This window comes from Patella vulgata, chromosome 7 (genome assembly GCF_932274485.2).
Source record: "Patella vulgata chromosome 7, xgPatVulg1.2, whole genome shotgun sequence".
In the NCBI taxonomy this organism is placed as follows: Eukaryota; Metazoa; Mollusca; class Gastropoda; family Patellidae; genus Patella; species Patella vulgata.
In genome coordinates this window covers 10,883,914-10,904,913 of record NC_065885.2, presented here as the reverse complement: position 1 = coordinate 10,904,913, position 21,000 = coordinate 10,883,914, and the positions used below count along the sequence as shown (strand labels likewise).

At 33.7% G+C, this 21,000-nt stretch overlaps 1 protein-coding gene across 3 annotated transcripts in view; it reads right to left on the bottom strand.

Moving 5' to 3' along the window:
* LOC126827880 (activated CDC42 kinase 1) overlaps window positions 1-18,230 on the bottom strand; it is a 42,217-nt gene extending 23,987 nt beyond the window's left edge. Inside the window, exon 1 of one of the 3 annotated variants that reach the window (XM_050557448.2) lies at window positions 18,094-18,230. Coding sequence is in view for 1 of the 3 variants with exons in the window: in XM_050557447.2 (XP_050413404.1) it covers window positions 4,339-4,583 (245 nt within the window). In the remaining 2 variants the exon portion in view is untranslated. Of the gene's footprint in view, window positions 1-4,338; window positions 5,424-10,908; window positions 10,978-18,093 lie in introns of those variants that run through there. The other 2 variants (XM_050557449.2, XM_050557447.2) reach the window with 2 other exon arrangements.
* Between the last annotated feature and the right edge of the window lie 2,770 nt (window positions 18,231-21,000).

Below are 21,000 nucleotides of genomic sequence, written 5' to 3'. Positions count from 1 at the left end.
ATGTGTTTCTGTGTTTAATGTTTAGTTTCCAACCTTTGTTGGAAAACAGTTCAAAGTTGAGAATCATAAGACAACCATTGGGTTTCTACTGATGTGTAGTTTAAAGGGTCTGTCTAAATTATGGATAACGAGTCTAAATGACAGTCAGTCTGAATATACGTTAGATCTATGAGTAGAAAATCAGAATTTTTTTTAAAATGGTTGTTATACCTCCATCAGACCGAGGTGGCGCTCTTACTGTGCTGCTACAGCAGCGGAAAATGTTCTCAGAGCGCGTCAAGATCGCCATAAGCGTGGTAACAGCACGGTGGTAACGCGAGAAATCGTGCTGTGGTCTCCATGGTCGCCAATGATAGCCGAGTCACGGCGTTTGTTTTGAGCATGTTCAAAACAAATGCCAAGGTTATGCGATCATACCTGGAAAGCTTTCTCACAAAGCGACTTTTTTCAAGTTTGTAATTTGGTCGCCGTACGGTCGAAGCAGCACAATAAGGGCGCCCAGCGGTCTGACGGGGGCATTATAAAAAGGCCATATTGTGAGTTCCCCTACTTGTTTAATTAGCCCGTGATCTTCTGTGAGCTGTCTTACTGTAGATTCAATGAAATATTGTTCGTAGTATAAAACTCTATCACTTTTTTTTAATATTGGGGAAGCGGTTCGTAACTGGATGTCTAACAATGGTCTGAAGGAATCCTATCAAGATTCGCATGGCGGTTATGCATCTCCTGGAAAGCTCTCAGGTTGGTATCAAGAGTACTGGTAGTTGATCTGCCACCCCTGAGTGAGTAAATATGACCCACTGATGCATATTAGTTGACTGTTGACTTGATCTTAACAGCTTTCAAACAGTCCCTGCCACCCCCGAGTGAACATTCCTAGTAAATATGACCCACTGATGCATGTTAGTTGATGGTTGACTTGATCTTACATGTACATGCATACTTCACACTTTTAAGAATAATTTTACTGGGTTTTAATTCTTCTATTGATGGATATTAGGAAATTAAAGTGGGGACGGCAACACTCCTTACTGGATTTTAATTCTTCTATTAATAGATATTAGGAAATTAAAGCGGGGATGGCAAAACTCCTTACTGGGTTTTAATTCGTCTATTTATAGATATTAGAAAACAAAAGGGGGCATGACAACAGGCTTGGTAGGCTGGTAGATCTGTGTAGCTGCTGGATCAAACGATGATGACGGCGGAGAGAATAGACATTAATATATATTACTTGAAGTAGCGTTTAGTGATTGAGCACATCAAAGAACACAACAAAATTTATATGAAAACCAATTGTGCTATATGTGTATAATCCAGTGATTGTTTTCCAAATAAATTGTGTTTTGTTTTTTACATTAATATCTATTAATTTCATTCTTCTATTGAGATAATCTCCCTTTCTTTATCTATATGTAAATATATAAATAATGTGTTTATCTCAGGTAATACAGGTAATTTTTACCTGTATAATCCAGGGTGGAGACGAGATGTTACAACTATATACACACCAGTCAATAATAAATCCTAACTAAAGGTAAATAAAAAGCTGATACGAGTCAATATCTCATATCTGGTAATTATAAAACATCCTATAAATCACAGTAAATTCTTGTTTACAATCAAATAAATATGATTTGAGTTGACACAACTATGGGAAACAGCACAGCAGTTAATGAACCAAATGTTAAGAAAACACATGGTTGCATCTTTCTATGGGAAAGCTTCGAAATAAGGCACATGTCACAGGCTTTGTCAGGCACAAATTCAGGCCCGTCAGCACAGATTTGATTTTTTGGGGGGTGTTTTTATAGATTAATGACATTCTTAAAACATGTCCGGTACACAGTTCAAAATGTCAGGTATTTGTTAAAGAGGCATAATTCGAGAGCTATATCTGTCTATTGCAGGTCTTCCTTCGGGCCTGGGATGTTATATAAATTATAAATTAGACATTTATCAACATGACAAGACCATAATCAACTCTCGATGCCATTGGATGGCTCAGATTTCAAATAGATTAGAATGGTTCGGCCATATAATGATTTAATTTCAAAATGGAGAAGTGAGGCTAAGACTCTAATGACCAGTACAGTGGTAACGATCAATGCACACTACAACCATTGATAAATTCTCTCATAATAAAGTAATTCGAATGAAATTTTCAATGTATTCATTTTGAATTGTCTATTTTTGAAATATTATAGCGAGAACAGCCAGCTCTTTATCTAAATCTTACATAATGCCCCTTCAAGTAATGTCTGACAAAAGGCACAAAGTTCAAGATATCAGAACTGCCTAACATTTTGTCCGGTACAGTATAACGAACATTGTTAGTTAGTTTTAAATCCTTGTATTCTTTATTAGGCAATTTTCTAAATTTTTGTACATTTTGACTATCAGTGCTCCTGTATGGGACTATTTCCCCAAAAAGGATCCCTTTCAATGAACAAATATTTTTTAAGTATACAATACATACTGTTTGTAACACATTTATCAAAGTTTACATACAAATTATAATGTACTGCTTGTAACACATTTATCAGAGTTTGTAATATGAGAAGTTAACTCTTCCTTATTTTATTTGTCATATCATCTTACAAATTTACTCCTCCGCTAATTTGTCAACAAGTTGTACAATATAGTATGAGTAATAACATACATCCACATGCTATATATGATGATTATTATAATGATGTGTAAAATGTCCCCACCCCATATACAAATTTATACTAAAGCCTTTAAAGTAGCTAAGTCTCTAACTCAATATCATCCAAAGTCTTACACAGTTAAAACATTTGTCAATTCAAATCAACATAGATGTTGTGATCTTACTGGGAAAAGGTAGGCTTCTGATATCCAACATTTAAGACAAAATAAACATTTTAACCTTGGTACACCATAATGCATGTCAGCGCCATTTGTAACAAGTGACCAGAAAGAACAAGGCTAGACATATTCCACAACTCATGGTGACGTCATATCTTATCTGGAGAGCATGCGCAATAGACTGGAATAACCAGATGCTAGAAATTCCCATTCGGTTAAGACTCATGCCGTATGTCGCTGGACATAACTGATTTGAAATTAGAGTCAAAACGGAAACAATTGAATGTAAATCAGTTTATATACAATCAGATTACATTATTATATGTGTTTCGAGCCATTTGGGTCAATTTCTAGGTCCCAAATATTAGCGATTTAGCTCCTTTAATGTCACAGTTGTACCTAAATGTACACATACAAAAACTGGCTGATCAATTTTGATAATGAGTGTCCAATTTACAATTATTTAATTTCCTGACCACTGTTCAAAAATTAATCATTATACATCAATAATCAATTGGGTTGTTTATTTTTTAACAGTGATTGAGAAATTAAATGCTTGGAAATTGGAAACTCATTATCAAAATTGAATGGTCAGCTTTAAACTGAACACATGTACAAATTAGATGATTTTGGGTGATTTTAAATGATTTTTACAAATTTTTAAACGAAGAGTTGATATTGAATAAATGTAAAAGAAATTAGTGCTAAATACACAAGATTAAATGATACCCAGCTTACAGTGTATGTAAGACCTACTTTATTACGGATACAATCTTCTTCATTAACTAAAAATTCTCAATACTGAATAAAACATTAAGAAACCAAGCCATATTGTTCACACATGTCAAACTCCATTATGTAATTAACCCTTGGCTGATATCAGAATTTATAAAATATGAAAACATCAAGATATAATATACATAAAAGTGCAATAAGCTGTAAAAATATTACATTTCTCCTATATATTGTTATATACATAAAATGAAATGAAATGATGGTTAACGTCCTACTGTTCTGCTCTGACTGGTCTAATTAAGACGTGTATACACCATACAGTGTGCTATGAGTGAAATGTTGCCTGGTCAGCAACACTATGGCCTACGTTTATATCGAATTCCAACTCCAAGGAATTTTTTACATAGGACCTTGGTTTTTTGTCCCATCCGAATGTCTGGACAGCTCTCCGTCCTGCACCACTGACATGGGGAAACCATATTTGAAAATCCTGATGACTTTTCTCAGCCAATGCAGGGATTAAACATGCAACTTCCATGCTAGCGAGCCAGCATCTTAGCCACTGTGGTTCCCATATTGTTATATAACCAGTACATGTATATGTAATTAACCTTTGATACCATAATTTCTAATACGTCTACATGAAAGTATCAAGATATAATTACATGAAACGCAATAACCTATAAAAATATAACATTTCTGTAATATATTGTAAACCTGTTCATAAACATGATAAAAGAAGCAAAAATAGAAATAATTTGTATTTATCTGTACCTGTGTTGTTGACATAAGGTGACGTCACCTAGTTGAAGTGTGCCATCACCGTTAAATCCGAGATTAGACCAATAGTTGGGTTCTGATAATCCTCTTAACGGTGCAGTAATATCACTATTTGAACTTGTGTCAACTAAACTTGTTGAAGATTTTAAACTTGTCTTAGTTTTAAAAGAAGTTTGTAAAATGTGGTATCTCTTGTTACTTGTCTTCATCTTCTTTTTCTTCTCATCCTTTTGTTTCATGATGTATGTGTCTTTCTTTTAACTTTTGTTAAACATGTAATGATTCACACATTAATATCCTGTACAATCAACCCACATTCAGATTTGGCTTGAAACATGAAGGACGGAACACATTCGACCTTATTTACTAAGATCAAAAGAAATCTTTTGAAGGCCATAAATCTAAAGTAATAGATAGATATATAGATAGAAATGAGGTTTAATGTCCACTTGAAACAAACTAGGTCATTTCGAGACTAACATATGGTTCAGTGTTATTTTAATAATTCACTTGCGTGTAGGGTCTTTAGCAGTAGGAGGAAACTCGAGGACCCGGAGAAAACCCATGAAGCTGGACAGACGACCCTACTCCTTGTCACGTACAACTGGGGAATGAAAACCACGCCAGTTGACTCAATGACAGGCCTTATGATATAGCGCGCACATGCTAATCATTCGGCCACCCAACCCCTCTCTAATGTAATAAGAATTAAAAGATGCAATTCTATTAATACTGAGTTCCGGTACTCTTTTAGGAACCCCTGCTTACGTAAGGACTCTGACTACTAGCTTGTGAGTTACAGTCAGGCACCAGAACGTCCTCTATACCAACTACAATACCTGTATCAACAGACACTTCCAGTGAGAAAGTGAGAGAGATGGGGTTTAACTTCCACTCGTCACAAACTAGGTCATTTCAATAATTCGCTTGCACTTCAGGCTTTTTAGCAGAGGGAGGAAACCGGAGGACACGGAGAAAACCCATGAAGCTGGACAACGGACCCTACTCCTTGTCACGTACAACCGGGGAATCGCAACCACACCAGTTGATTCAATGACAGAACTTATGATAAAGCGCGCACTTATTAACCATTCGGCCATCCCCCCCCCCCCCCGACACTTCCAGTATCATAAGTTATCAACTTTCAACCTCCTTCACATTGTCATTGTTATACCAACTTCTGATACTGCCACTCATCAAAATTTGACATTTTAGAGCAAATCTTTTAATAACAACTATATGTGCAGAGAGAGCAAGATGAGGTTAACACAAACTAGGTCATTTCAAGACTAACATGATCAATAATTTAGCCTACTGACATTTGTTAACAATCGGCCACTAAAGTAACATGATATTATTGATGTCAAAAAAGCAAATTAAATCAATAAATCAATTTCTAACCATGGATAATACAGAACTAATATGTTAAATGCAATCGTAAGTTATCAAAAGATGTAGAAATGCATTTCAAATTCAAAAACTACATCTTCAGTAACCATTAGACTTCAAGAACTACAACAATCTCTTTTCTTAAACAGGTCTGGAAGTAATACTTTTAGAACTAGTACATGTACGTACATGTAAGATTCTAAGCTTTGTGTCATACATGTGTTTCAAACATCAATAAATACAATGATAAATACAAACTTGTGCTAGAAAAGGTTACAGGAACCACAAGGATTTTGACTGACATTGTCTGTGATGCGATTTCTAAATAGTCGATGATACGCTTTTTAACAGTCGATGGTATGATTTCTAACAATTGATGATATGATTTCTAACAGTCGATTTCTAACAGTCAATGATACGATTTCTAACAGTCAATGATACGATTTCTAACAGTCAAAGATACGATTTCTAACAGTCAATGATACGATTTCTAACAGTCAATGATACGATTTCTGATTTCTAACAATCTATGATACGATTTGTAGCAGTCAATGATACGATTTCTAAAAGTCAATGATACGATTTCTAACAGTTGATATGATTTCTAACAGTCGATGATACGATTTCTAGCAAAACAGTCGATGTTACGATTTTTAACAGTCGATGATACGATTTCTAACAATCAATGATAGGATTTCTAGCAGAATAGTCGATGATACGATTTCTAGCAGAACAGTTGATGATACGATTTCTAACAGTCGATGATACGATTTCTAACAGACGATGATACGATTTCTTACAGTCGATGATACTATTTCTAACAATCAATAATATGATTTGTAACAGTCGATGATACAATTTCTAAAAGTCAATGATACGATTTCTAACAGTTGATGATATAATTTCTAACAGTTGATGATATGATTTCTAACAGTCAATGATATGATTTCTAAACAATAAACACTGACTTCAACAAACCAATAAAGCCATCTTAAATCAATAATATATCCTACATATATATGATAACAATTTATTCTAATTTCATAGTTAATATTAATTCTGTTTATCTAGAACATTTGATCATATTCAACTTATTTTATCCATGTACATGTATTTCCTGAGCAGTTCAGCCTAGGTACTGGAAACAAAGATTTTATTCAACTTATTGTATTCTTGAACATGTATTTACTGATCAGTTCTGCCTAGGTACAGGAAATAAAGAAAATTCTGATCAGATTAGAAATCATGTTAGTTTGATAATCAAAGATATTTTATACAAGTGAGTTACACTGATCAATAATGGAGAAGTAAAATCTAAAAATAAAAGTGCCATATAGCAGGAACATTAAGCTTGTAACAATATACTGTATATAGCTACTGTTGATGATACGATTTCTAACAGTCGATGATACAATTTCTAACAGTCGATTTCTAACAGTTGATGATACGATTTCTAACAGTTGATGATACGATTTCTAACAGTCGATGATACGATTTCTAACAGTCGATGATATGATTTCTAACAGTCGATGATACGATTTCTAACTGTCGATGATACAATTTCTAACAGTCGATGATACGATTTCTAACAGTCGATGCTACGATTTCTAACAGTCGATGATACGATTTCTAACAGTCGATAATACGATTTCTAACAGTCGATGATGCAATTTCTAACAGTCGATGATATGATTTCTAACAGTCAATGATACGATTTCTAAGAGTCGATGATACTATAAGAGTCAATGATACGATTTCTAACAGTAGATGATATGATTTCTAACAGTCAATATGTTTTGCCCTTTCTGTACTGTATACCGGTACTGTAAATATTTCAGTTTTTATCTAATTGTCAAAATCTCATAAATCTTTGTGAAGAGAGAGAGGGAGACAGAGAAATGGGATTTAACGTTTCTCTTATTGGTGTTGTAAAATTATCATTTTTTGCCTATTAACAATATTGACATGTTTTTTTGTATATTAATCAGACAATTTGTACTACAACTGATCATTGAATAACACCATGATATTTAACTATGCAAATGCAAATAAGCACTTTATAATGGCAATTATTTAGCCGTCTCTCTGTTCACCATTAAACGGAAGCAGTTGCTCCGGTGATACAGCACTGCGCAGGTCCATCTGAGACCATTTTTGTGCTCCGGTCCCCGACAACTATATAAAGAGAACATCTGTACAATTTCAATTAAGAACCTGATGAGTCCGTAATGAACGAAACTAGTCGCTTCGTGAGAGAAATCTGGGACGGCTACTCGCCACTCATAGATTTCTAATTTTTTCTCAAATAATCTAACTGTAGGTTTGAATTCTGTTTCAGTTTAAAGATGACTTTACTGTTAGAAACGCCGCCACTAGAACAGCTTGAAATAAATAAGGCAAAGTTTTCATCCCCAACATCAACATTATAGCAAAATCCTACTTAATACCCAACCAAAAATTTCAAAACGATGGCATATCAAAAACTCCAAAACACCAAACGAACTTAAAAATCCATGCTAATTTTGAATAAACAAATTGAGCTCCTTATTTAACAGATTAACAACAAAAGGCACAAATTCTGGTTTACATTATATAAATCTACTTCCCAGAAGCTGTGTGTACACGTGTCAATTTTACACCTTTTTACCTACTAACTGTTTCATTACCAGTTTCAATTAATTACATTGTTCTTGACTCCTTGTAGCAGTTTACAGGTTGATACTGATTATAAATTCAACAATAACTCTGCACAATCCATATGAAACAATGAAAAGGATTATAATATAGACTAAAAATCCCTTCCAACACCTACTAGTAACAAAAGACAAACTTAACAATGAAAAATACCCAACAGTGTGACCTAATACCCAAGATATTAGTGGGAAAAAATCAGAATTGTTTCATTCATATGTTTGTCGTTAAACTTGTCTACTCATGAAATTGTTCAACAGCAAACATAAACCGGTATACTAACAGATTATCATGTAAAAATAAACTTTTGGGTTTTTACCTAAATATATACTACATGTAAAACACAGTGTAATAATGTCATACATATGTATACTCTAATTTCTAATATTAGAAAACCTCTAAAGTTACATGTAATGTCCTGGTTTTCTGCACCAATAGGGCTAACGAAGACAGGCATACACCATGCAGCATCCAATAAGGGACATATTACAATGCAATTGACAGTGGTGCTGTGGTTGAATCTTATACTGATTTCAAACTTTCCAGTGAGTGGTAAACTAAGGGATCTCAGTTTTATGTCCCATCCAAAGGACTAGATTTTCCTTGCCAGGCCCTTGGTATGTCCTGCACCACTAGTAAGGTGAAAACCTTGTCGAAAAATCCCAATGAAACTTTCTGGGCCAAAACCAGGATCGACCATGGTACCCCCGGAGTTAGTAAGCCACCGCAATACTCACTGCACCACCAGTATCACGATTCTTTTTTCGTGTTTTTATTTTTGTTGCTTCAATAAGTAACCTGTCACTCTTAATTATCCAAGTTACACATTATCCATAGCTACACAAACAATCTTAAATTTTTTGGGTCCTTATTTTGATCAACATCAATATCGTGATATAAAAGTTTTATTTCTTCCACATCGGCAGGACTAAAAATATCAATTATTCATTTATCCTGTTGTTTTATTTTGTGAATATTGACCTGGTTGTGAATCCTGATAAGAATCGCATTGTAGTACCTGAATCGCAATATGTATTGTTTCATGACTGCAGTGGCAATACCCAGCACTAGCCACCATGGCTCCCTTATTAATATAAAGCAATACAAATTTGTCATGGATGGCTTCCAAGAAATTTGTATCACCCCTAACTTATGAACCAACACATGCCGTATCACAGTAATCACCATATTCAACAACTTTTGAAACAAACACATGCAGTAGTAACCAATATGACCATATTGAACCAAACACATACCTTTTTCTTATCGTCTACCAGACTATAAACAAATAACATACAAATAATCATAGCATATTATAATCCTAGTCACTTCCAGGCATCCATATCCATAATAATACAATGTGAATAATTACACTGTGATGATAAATAGGACCACAAGTCGTAAACCCACAAGAAGACATGTAGAATGTAGAGATACACCTACATGTACATATAAACAAAGTAAAGGACCACAGTGTACATGGATGTCATTTGTCAACACTGATTGTTTAAACACACCAGAGGTTGGCTGACCACGAACGGAAGTACAGAGAAAGGAAGTGGATATCATTTCAGTAGACACCGTGACGAGATTCTATAATTACTGGCTATCTTGATTCTTGACGCAAGTGGCTACTTCCACTTAAACTATTAGTAATCAATAACAAATGCTTAATACATCAGTAATACTAAAATTATCATAAAAACTTTTCCTTAATGTCATCTTTTCTTTCTCTGTGCTATTCAAAAGAAATAAAACCTTATGGTAATTTTTTACCATAAGGTTTTATTTCTTTTGAATAGCACAGAGAAAGTTATTTTTCATTGACTAAAAAAGTTTTCCTAGTTTTTAAATAAAACGAAATATAACCCACTGGATTTACTTCCTTTATAAAAACTTACCACTGATGGCTGATTACAAATAGAAAATAAAGCTATTACTTTGAATCTACAGCTAATTTGTATTGCTTTGTATTAAAACTGCTGATAGTGACAGTTGAATTGCTAAAATGCATATCTGTCCAAAATTTTTTTAAATTTCATTCAGCATTTACAAAGATAGGATGATTGAAAATTTCGCAACTTGTCAGCATCTTCTGAAAAGGATATAAACAAGCCAGTGCCACATTTAAATGTTCGGTAAAATCATTTGATGAGCCTCTTTTAATCTAATTGAATCCTTACACATGTATGTTAGTCTCATAATGTTTGCGTCATACTTGGGAGTAAATCCATCAGATATTACAACATTTGCTGTCTTAACATGACCAATTAAAACAGAACCAATTTAATAATGACTATATATTTAAATGACAAGTTCCTAAATTTCACTAGTACTACAAATACTGATATTGTAATTGTGTGACACACGATTGTATAACAATTAGATAAATACAAGTGTTTGATAAAACAATGTCACAGACGAGACAATACCACATTCAAGACACATGCACTTTCTAAAGTTTAAAAATATATAAATATTTACACAATGTACAGTAGACAATTGGATAAGAGTACCCATTCATGACAAAGGATGGCCTCCAAGTGAGATATTACATGGGTTTAGGTGGAGATAAATTCAGTAAATAACAAACAATAGCTACATGTAGGATAGTGTTAACAAAAAAAAAGAATGCTGCAAAAAAAAGAAAGAATTAGGAAGTATTCTTTTTAAAATAATTCTGGCCTTGAAGTACATGTATAATCTTGTAGCTAATTATTTAAAGTAATCATTTGGTAAAAGGTCTTGTAACCTGAAACGTTATGATGATGAATATAAACCACCTATCATTTAAACTTAAAGGTCTGTTTTTGAACTGCTGGTGAGCGGTGATTTTCAAATATCTAATTATAAAAAGATGGACTTACAGTGATTTGGTATTTTTTTTACATACCATCTTCAATTTGATTCTAAATGAATATGAGAGAGAGAAAGATGGGGTTTAACGTCCACTCGACACAAACATGGTTCAATTTTATTTCAATAATTCACTTGCGCGTAAGGGTCTTTAGCAATGGGAGGAAACGGGAGGACTCATAGAAAACCCACAGGATTTGGACGAGTGACCCTACTCCTTGTCACCTACAACCAGGGAATCGAAACCACAACAGTAGACTCAATGACAGACCTTATGATATAGCACGCTCGTGCTAACCATTCGGCCATCCACCCCCACCACCCCCAAATGAATATGAAAAACAAATTTAATCTTTTATGCCACACGTATTGTAAGATTTTCAGCACTTGGTATTCTTTCATTTCATAAGAAAAGAAATGATATTGTAGTTATTTTATAACAAAAAACAAGAATAATATTATCTTTGTAATTTGTCTTTTAGCATGTTCTGTTTGAAGAATAATTGTTTTCTATTGTTTTGTTGTGAAGAATAAGAAAAAATAAGCTTCTTGTTTTGTACAAGTAATTTAACAAATACACAAAGAAATATTATAATATGCTTAATAAATTTCTTAGAAAAAAAAAGTTTCTCATATTACAGTTAAATTCTACACTTCTGTAATAATGATTAAAATGATTCATCTCCTACATAAATAATTAAAAAGCAACAAAATGTCATCAAATTACCTGGTGAATAACTTATGAGTATGGAAGCCAAGTAAAGCAACAAAAGTCAATATTCTTTGTGCACATAATAAGTACTAACCTGCTAGCTGCTGAAAATATCTCATTGGCAGCATTGAAAAACTTTGGATGTAACTTATAGGGCTCAACAAAAATTTGATGATTATGGTTAAAAGTCACTAAGGGGAAAAAATTAATCAAAATTTGCAATATATTAATTAATGTCTCTTTAAACTTTTTATTAGGTACATGTATCTGTCCTTTAAGTGCAACATGATAATTTGAGTTAATTAACCACCACTTGTACTCTCTATAAAACCATCAAGCTAATTAAGTCATAAGAGGTTTAACTGCTAATTATGACAAGTTGTATGTCAAGATATTACTGTATAAATTGAGTAACGATTTGATGTCATATTTTAAAATATTGACAATGAATCTCTCTAATGATATTTGTCTTAACTCCTCTAAAGAACAACACAATGTTCTGCATTTAAGGCACAACAAACCACAAAATTTCTAAACATATCTAAATAATTTAATGGTTCTATTTCAATAAAAGTCTTTATGGAGAATAGACTGCCTTGTTTCAAAAAGATATCAAATTCATAATTGCTATGTCTAAGTGAGAGAGAGAGAGATGGGGTTTTGTCCACTTAACACAGACTAGGTCATTTAGGGACTATCATATGGATCAATTTTATTTCAATAATTCGCTTGTGAAGGACCCAGAGAAAACCCATGAGATTGGACAGGCGACCCTACTCCGTACCACGTAGAAGCATGGAATTGAAACCAAGCCACTTGATTCAACGACAGACCTCATGATACAGCACGCACACATTAACCAGAGATACACAGATAAAGAAGATACACAGGCTACAATTCTATGGTCTTTAATTACTGAGGACATTTTGACTAGGCATCTCTAGTCTTTATCAGTGTGAAATCGATGTACATGTAAACATCAAATGGCCAAAACTTACATGTAAGTTAGAATGGAACAATCTGAATAATTCTGGACCTAACAATTTATCAATATAGACAGTTAAATTCTATATTTAATCTATATTCTGACATTTTTTAAGGTTTCAGGTATTCTTGCTGCAAAAAAGGCATTTTCTTGCACTTTAAGATATTATTTAAGATCTACAATAATTGTCATAGATTTTTACAGTGGGTTTCAAGCTCGTAAAAGATAACGATACTTCAGCATTTCTTAATGGATAAAAAAAGTCTTGAAAAGCTTTCACAGTTAGCTACCTGACATTTACCAAGGTATTTCTAACAAAGATCACACAGTTACTGGAGAAAGTCAAGTTGCTGGAGGTCATAGGTCAATAGACTGGAGGACTGTAAGAATGTAAAATGATATTGACACCAAGAAAACAAGATGACTTCGACATGGAGAAACAACAACTTGACAATAGCAGAAAGCCTGTCACATCACTGTCATCTTTAAAGTCAAGTCCTTTTAATCTGTGAAGAAAAACTGGAGTAAACCTGGATTGTGTACAACCTTTATCAATAGATGTTTCCAATTTTTTTTTGATTCAATACTTAAGACGTCAAATAAAACAAAAATAAGAGATGATTTACCATAATAATCCAGATTCAAAGAAAACAACCATTTGCATTCAAATCTATTGTTTGTTTACAAATATTTTCCTCATCGCTGGCAAATCTTTTCTTGGCAAATACATAATCATGTTTCTAAACTCTACATTAACATGTAATGCATTAAGTGTCTCCACAACCTTGCCCCAGTCTACCTATCAGAACTCCTTCCTCTCTACCAGCCACCAAGGTCACTTCGCTCACAGAACCAACTTCTCTTCACAGTGCCTCGCGTCCACTCAACATCCTTTAGAAAAAGAGTGAGAGAGAGAAATGGGGTTTAACGTCCACTCGACACAAACTAGGTCATTTCGGGACTAACATATGGTTTAATTTTATTTCAATAATTCGCTTGCGCGTAGGGGTCTTTAGCAGTGGGAGGAAACCGGAGGACCCGGAGAAAACCCACGAGGTTGGACAGGCGACCCTACTCCTTGCCACGTCGACTCAATGACAGACTGTATGATACAGCGCGCGCACGCTAACCATTCAGCTATCCAACCCCCCTCCTTTGGAAAAAGATCCTTCTCTTACTCTGCATCTAGTAAATGGAACTCTCTGCCACCCAACATCAAGTCCTGTCACAACCTCTCTACATTAAAGACTCAACTGAAGACTTTCCTCTTTAAACAAAACTTTGAATAGATAACTAAATTCTACAGCTACTTTCACATCTACACCGCGCAGAGCACTCACTTGGGTGGATGTGGAGCATTATCAAATGCAATATATTATTATTATGATTATTAACATGTAATATCATTTAACAATGTACATGTACATGTATATTTAAGAGAGAGAGAGAGAGAGATGGGTTTAATGTCCACTCAACACAAACTAGTCCATTTCGGGACTAACACATGGTTCAAGTTTATTTCAAAAATTCGCTTGCGCCTAGGGGTCTTTAGCAGTGGGAGGAAACCTGAGGAATCAAAACCACGCCAGTTGACTCAATGGCAGAGCTCATGATACAGCGTACGTGCTAACCATTTGGTCATCCGCGCCCCGTATATTTAAGTACCTTGTGCACCACATATATGTAGCTTATAGGAACAATCAACCAGAACACCAATATACATGTAGAAACACATGGACAACACGAAAACTAAGCCAAATGGACGTATCAAGGTGCCAAACGATCGCGTCCATGGTTCTGTACAGTAATGACACAGGTTTCATTTTAAAGTCCCGCTGCACAATTTGCTTTTTTCGCTAAAATATCAAATTTCTCATGGCTTAATCCATGTATGTACTCAGATTGATTATTTAACATTTAGTAAAGAAACAAATTCAAAATACAAATGCTAGATCAATGAAATTTCAAGTCCACACGTCTTCGTAAATACTGAACAGAATTGAACCATTGTTGGACTGATATACATGTAGATGTACCTATTACTATTAGAGTGGATCACGGTGGCTAAGTGGGTAAGACGCTGGCTCGCTAGTCTAAAGGTCGGGTGTTCGATCCCCCTGCATTGGCTGAGAAAGTTCATCCCGATTTTCCGGCATGGTTATCCCTTGTCAGTGCTGCAGGACAGAGGGCCTGACAAGGACAGCTGTCTAGTCGTTATTTAAAATAAAGTAAGACAATCTATTAAATATAAAGTAGAATTTTTTTTAGATTAAAACATGATCATTAATAGCGTATGGTGTGAAACATAAGTGTGATAAATATCGATGAAGAGAATGTAATTAATGCCCAATATCCTGGAGAATGAGGTTAAACTTGTTAATTTATGTAGGTGAAGAACAACAACAGGAAGAGTAACCTATTGTATTACTCTTTAATTTATTTTGTTTAGTTAAGCTACTGAATAATTATAATCTCTGAAGTATTTATTACACTGACTTCTTAAAGATACATTATTGGAGATTAGATAAAGAGCTGGCAGTTCTCACTATACTAGTTAAAGACTAGATAATGTAAATGGATTATGCTGAAAATTTCAGTCAAATTGCTTCACTCTTAGCTGAGAAAACCTTATCTAAAAATATCTTTAACCTCAAAATTCATTGTTAAAGCCTCAATACCACTCTTGTTGTAACTGAATAATATGTCCCAATCTTTATTCTGGTCAACAAATTGTACTATTTTACAGTATTCCAATTAATTGATGATACAAATTTCATCTTAACACACCTAATTTAAAGAATTGGAAAAATTCAACTAAATGATTTGAAAAGCCTGACGTAAAGCTTTTCAAATGTGACTTGGATTTAAAAATATTTTTGAACCCTCTGGACAAGTAAAATAGGATTTAATTGATAATTTACACAACAGGTAAGACACTAACACATCTAGTACTTAGAATAAGGCTATTTTTTATTTTCTGGAGCTGTCAAGCCAGCAAGAGTGTTATTGTCCCTTTAACGCTGTCACGATAAATAACAAAGTCTTCATTAGCCATTTTTGCATTTAATCATCAACAAATGTGGAACAGCAGATCGGATTCAAATCCAATGAAAATCGGACAGATAAGATGGCATCAAGCGTTGATCATATGGGCTTTTTATGTTAATAAATGACTAATTAGTAGTTTATATAACATTTCAGGCCTAAAGAAAGACCTACAATAGGTAGATTTATCTCTTGCATAATGCATGTTTAATTATGCAGTAAGTGCAGTCTATTATATCACTCTTTAATTTATTTTGTATAGTTAAGCTACTGAATGAGTATAATGCCAGTAGTTAACTACACTGACACTCTTTCAACTTACATGTATTAATTATGCATTCCTGAAATGCCATAAACAAAACTCTAAAAATTTGTTATAAAAAACTAAGTGACATTTCATCTGTTAACAAAATGAAATGAAATGGAGTTAAATGTCCTACTGTTATGCTCTGACTGGGCTAATGAAGACGGACATCGCCATACAGTGTGTTATGACGGAAATTTAGCCTGTACAGTGGTGCTACGGCCTACTCTTAAATCAAATGATCTTTTACGTGCACGCCAATGTGTACAGGGAACAACAGTTTTTTTTGTCCCATCCCAACAACTATATTTTGTCCCTTGCCAGGCTCATCATTTACAGTCAAATCTTACATGCATGTACATCGTAATCTACAGTTATCACCTAGTCTATTCAAGTTGATAGTCTACATATTGCACACTCACTGATGATTAAAAAATTAATAAAACATTTAAATGTGTTGTATAACCTGTTACCTTGGTAACATGTCCATCAGATTATGTTCAGTAGTCTAATCAGTGCACAGATTATCGAGTTCAACAATTTAAAATTAATTCTATGATCTATATGCATTTTATTCAGCATGTCTGAATGGGATTTGGGAACAGGCTTAGCCTATGTAACACTCCTCTCCCTATCTATACATTTGTGTTAAAAAATTGACATGAGTTTTAAATTTAAATAAGACTGGAAAGTATATGTTGGCTTGATCAAATGGTTATGGTCATTCATACATGTATATTAGAACATCTCATATTAAAGCTAATAATAATAAAGTAAATACACATTTCTAAAAATATATCACACAAGTGCAGATGTATTTATACTTCTCACAGGCATTTTTAAGTGTGTTAACATACAAGTGTAATTGTTCTCATGTTCTGTCATCATATTTGATAAAAAAAAGGCACAAATTATTGTTTCTTGGTCTACAGATACATGTATTGTACCAGTACTGAGTACATGTATACTGACAAATTAAGACTACCATATTCTTTAAGATGTAATGTGCACTCTTTGGCACTCTAGACACTACAGTTTTATGTTAAAAATGTGTTACACAGGAAATAATTAAAAGGATATGATTCATGATGGTTGACTACAGTAAAAATGAAATTCTCTCGGTTCATATTTTAAAAGCACAGGACATTTATAGGCATGGGTATAAAAAAACTCATCGATTTTAAAAAATATAATAATGTGCACTGAAAAGACTGAAATTTAATAATCTATACAACAGGTGTTAGTATTGGTGTAGAAGTATTTACACAGAATTAGTGCATGTAGGGGAAGGCTACCAATACCATAAAATCTGTCAGCCTGATTAAGATTAAGATACTAAAAATGTGTATTGTAAATGCAAAGACATGTGATTTAATCACAGTATATAAAAACAAATAGCCTATTTAGATTTAATTTTTTTTTACTCGCACCAAAAATGACAAAAACTATCAGTGTCAGTGGGCCTGTGAGTGTGAGTGTGTTTCTTGATCCTCCCCTCAACACATTCTCACTGACGACAGTGACAAGAAACTATTCCTGACAGAAGTTATTCTCAAATACCCTGTTCCAACAGAAGATGGTGATAATATATGAATGATGAAGACGCATTTGTTCAAATTGTACTGCGGAAATAAACATATCTTGAGTTTGACCTGTTTTATAAAATTTATGATGTGTTTACAAATTCAATCAAAAGCGTCCCATGTCATGATTTATTTGGCCGAATTCGAACCTTGCTTTTTCCAAAATATATCACTGCTAACATACCTGATTAATTTTGGCTTCTTCTACAGGGTTTCGGTAATCAATGTATCTGCTTCATCAAGGATTTCACTGGCAAACATTCCTTGTTTATTAGTTTTAACTTCACCACTCCTTTCACAACTCAGAGGGGCGGCCATGACACTTACAACCGGAAATAAATTTATCTAAACTAGCTCTCCAATATTGAAGATAAATAAGTAAGCAAGATGTCGGCCCAGTGGAAAAAAATCATGCTTGTTATTAATTTTTTGTTTATTCCAACTGTTTGGTGTCTATATGAAGATCAAATGGGTTTATTTGACTGGTAATAAACTGTTAAATAAGTATTTCAACTGCTTAAATTGTATTATAAATGGTTTTTGCTGGTCAAATTTCCTGTGCTAAATGCTGGCTCCAGAAAATTAATCCAAGACCAAACCCTTTGATAGTCAATCAATGTCATGACATGATGATGATGGTTGGAAAATAGTCAGAAATATCTGATTCTTTTTCAAGCCATTTCATAATACAAGGGGAAAATCGAGAACAATAAGACCATTGCGTTTTTGGTTTCCGAAGGTTCCAAGCTTTCTGAGAATTTCCATGAACACCATAGATAGTATTGATCGACAAGCTTAATTGTTTAGTTCGGTTTACCTTTCCAAGAATCCAAGGGTGTATTTATTATATCACAACTTACTAACCTTTTATATTTTATTTCGAAAACAAAAGCCCCATCTATCACTCAGTATCACAGGAGGTCCCAAAATGTTGAGATAAAACAGTAGAGCGGGTGGCAATAATTTTACCACCATATCCTCGTTTAATCAATCTAGACTTTCAAAATTTGGCTTTTACTTTTAACTAGCCACGAAAACGTAACTAAAAACGTTGAGATATACTGATGTGATCCCCATCGGGATTTGCCAGAAGGAACTATATAGCGCCATCTCGTATCTTGAAACACGGAGGGTTGAGAGATGAGGTTTCTTATCTAACTTTTAACCAGAATTCTGCTGGTGTAATGCATTGTTATTTTGCAACCAAGCATTTTTCCATGGCTATACATGTGTGTCTGGATTGCTGTTTCTCATGTGTAATATAATTTTTAATACAACTGTCTCGATCATTGTACTCGCATATATTTTCAAACTGATTTTATTATATTTGTTATTTATAGATGTCAGATAAAAATGATTTAAACTATTAGAATTTGATCAGTTTTTGTGTATTTTGTGTATCGTCAAAAGATAAACGATAATATAGGTTCACAAAAGTTATCATCTGAATTAAATCAGGTATTCTAATACCTTTTGAATAATGACATAGTACAATCAGAATTCAATGTGACCACTATCCTCATAGACTGAAATGATATCTGCATAATAATCTCAATTATTTTTTTTTTCCTCAGGAAACAAGATTTTGTAGGTAAGGTAGAATATTTACACTGGGACCAGTCACCAGCTGCAATGGGTAAAAGATTATTTGTTGGAACAGAAAAAAATGTTGTAGCTTCCATAAACGCCTATAATGGTAGTCTAGGTAAGTTTCTAATTAATAAAGTGTAATTCGTTTATTTGTTAATACAATAAGAGCATTGCGTCTATGCACAGAATACCCAATTTGGTTAGTAATTATCACAGACACAGATGATAAACTTATATGTATATGTAAATATTGTTAAACAGTTGAACAATTTAGTAATTAGATTCACCTAAAGTTACTGGTTTTTGGAAATTGATTTTGATCTCGAAGACATCTTGTGAAGAGCGTTGTTAATTAAAAATTTTCTCAACAAGTACTCGTTGTAGTCCTTTACCATTAGATTTTAACTTTAAATTTTATCATTAGATATTAGACTTTTATCTTTAGATTTTATCATTAGATATTAGACTTTTATATGTTCCTCATCGCAATTTATTTAATTTGTTTACAGCATGGAGACGTGTATTTGAAGAGTCTGTGAGAGGAAGAGTTGATAGATTATTATATCAAACAAATAGTAAGAATAAATCATTCAGCTTAAAAACAAAAGAAATTTAATGTTTCAAAATCAGCATTTATTTGTACATAAATATTGTTAGAATCGTATAAGATATCTTAATACTTTTTTAAGGAGTTTTTATGAATAAATGAAATAAAATGAAATGGGGTTTAACGTCCTACTGTTCTGCTCCTATACTGGGCTAATGAAGACGGGCATACGCCATACAGTGTGCTATGTGGGAAATTTTGACTGGGCAGCGGCACTATGGCCTACTCTTATTTCGAATTCCAACTGCCAAGTCGACACCACGTCGGAAAATCCTGATGAACTTTCTCGGCCAAGGCAGGGATTCTTATGAATAAAAATACACCGATAAATATTCATTCTGTCCTCATTGTTATGAATACATTTATAATATCTTAATGGTTTTGTTTCCTTCAAATTTCAGTTTTAATAAGTGTGTTAGCAGGTGGTAAATTTGTAAGAAGTTGGCAGATGGGAACATCGTTGTTATTGTGGGAAACTTCTTTACTAGCAGATGATTCTATTAGGTTTGTTATTAGTTAAGAAATATCTTTGGATTCTGAAAGATTCTCACAGATCGTTGCCAGGAATAGTCTGGTGGATCGCAGTTGCAAGCAAACTTTTATCTGTATAAGGTGGATCCTCTAGAGGTTGCAATTTTTATCCGATTTTAAAAAACGTTTAAATATATCACTATTACAACATAATAAAGGTTGAAAATCCGGCCGACGCTTCCCATCAAAATGATTGCTCCCCTTACGCAAATAGTATAAAAGCATGTAATACCCAAGTTTTGGACCCTCTAGAGATCACAATCTTTATCCTATTTTAAAGAAACTAGAAATATAGGCTAATATCCCATAGATCTCGGTTTCTGGATTATGGCCCATGATTGTTCAAAAAATCACATTTGTATC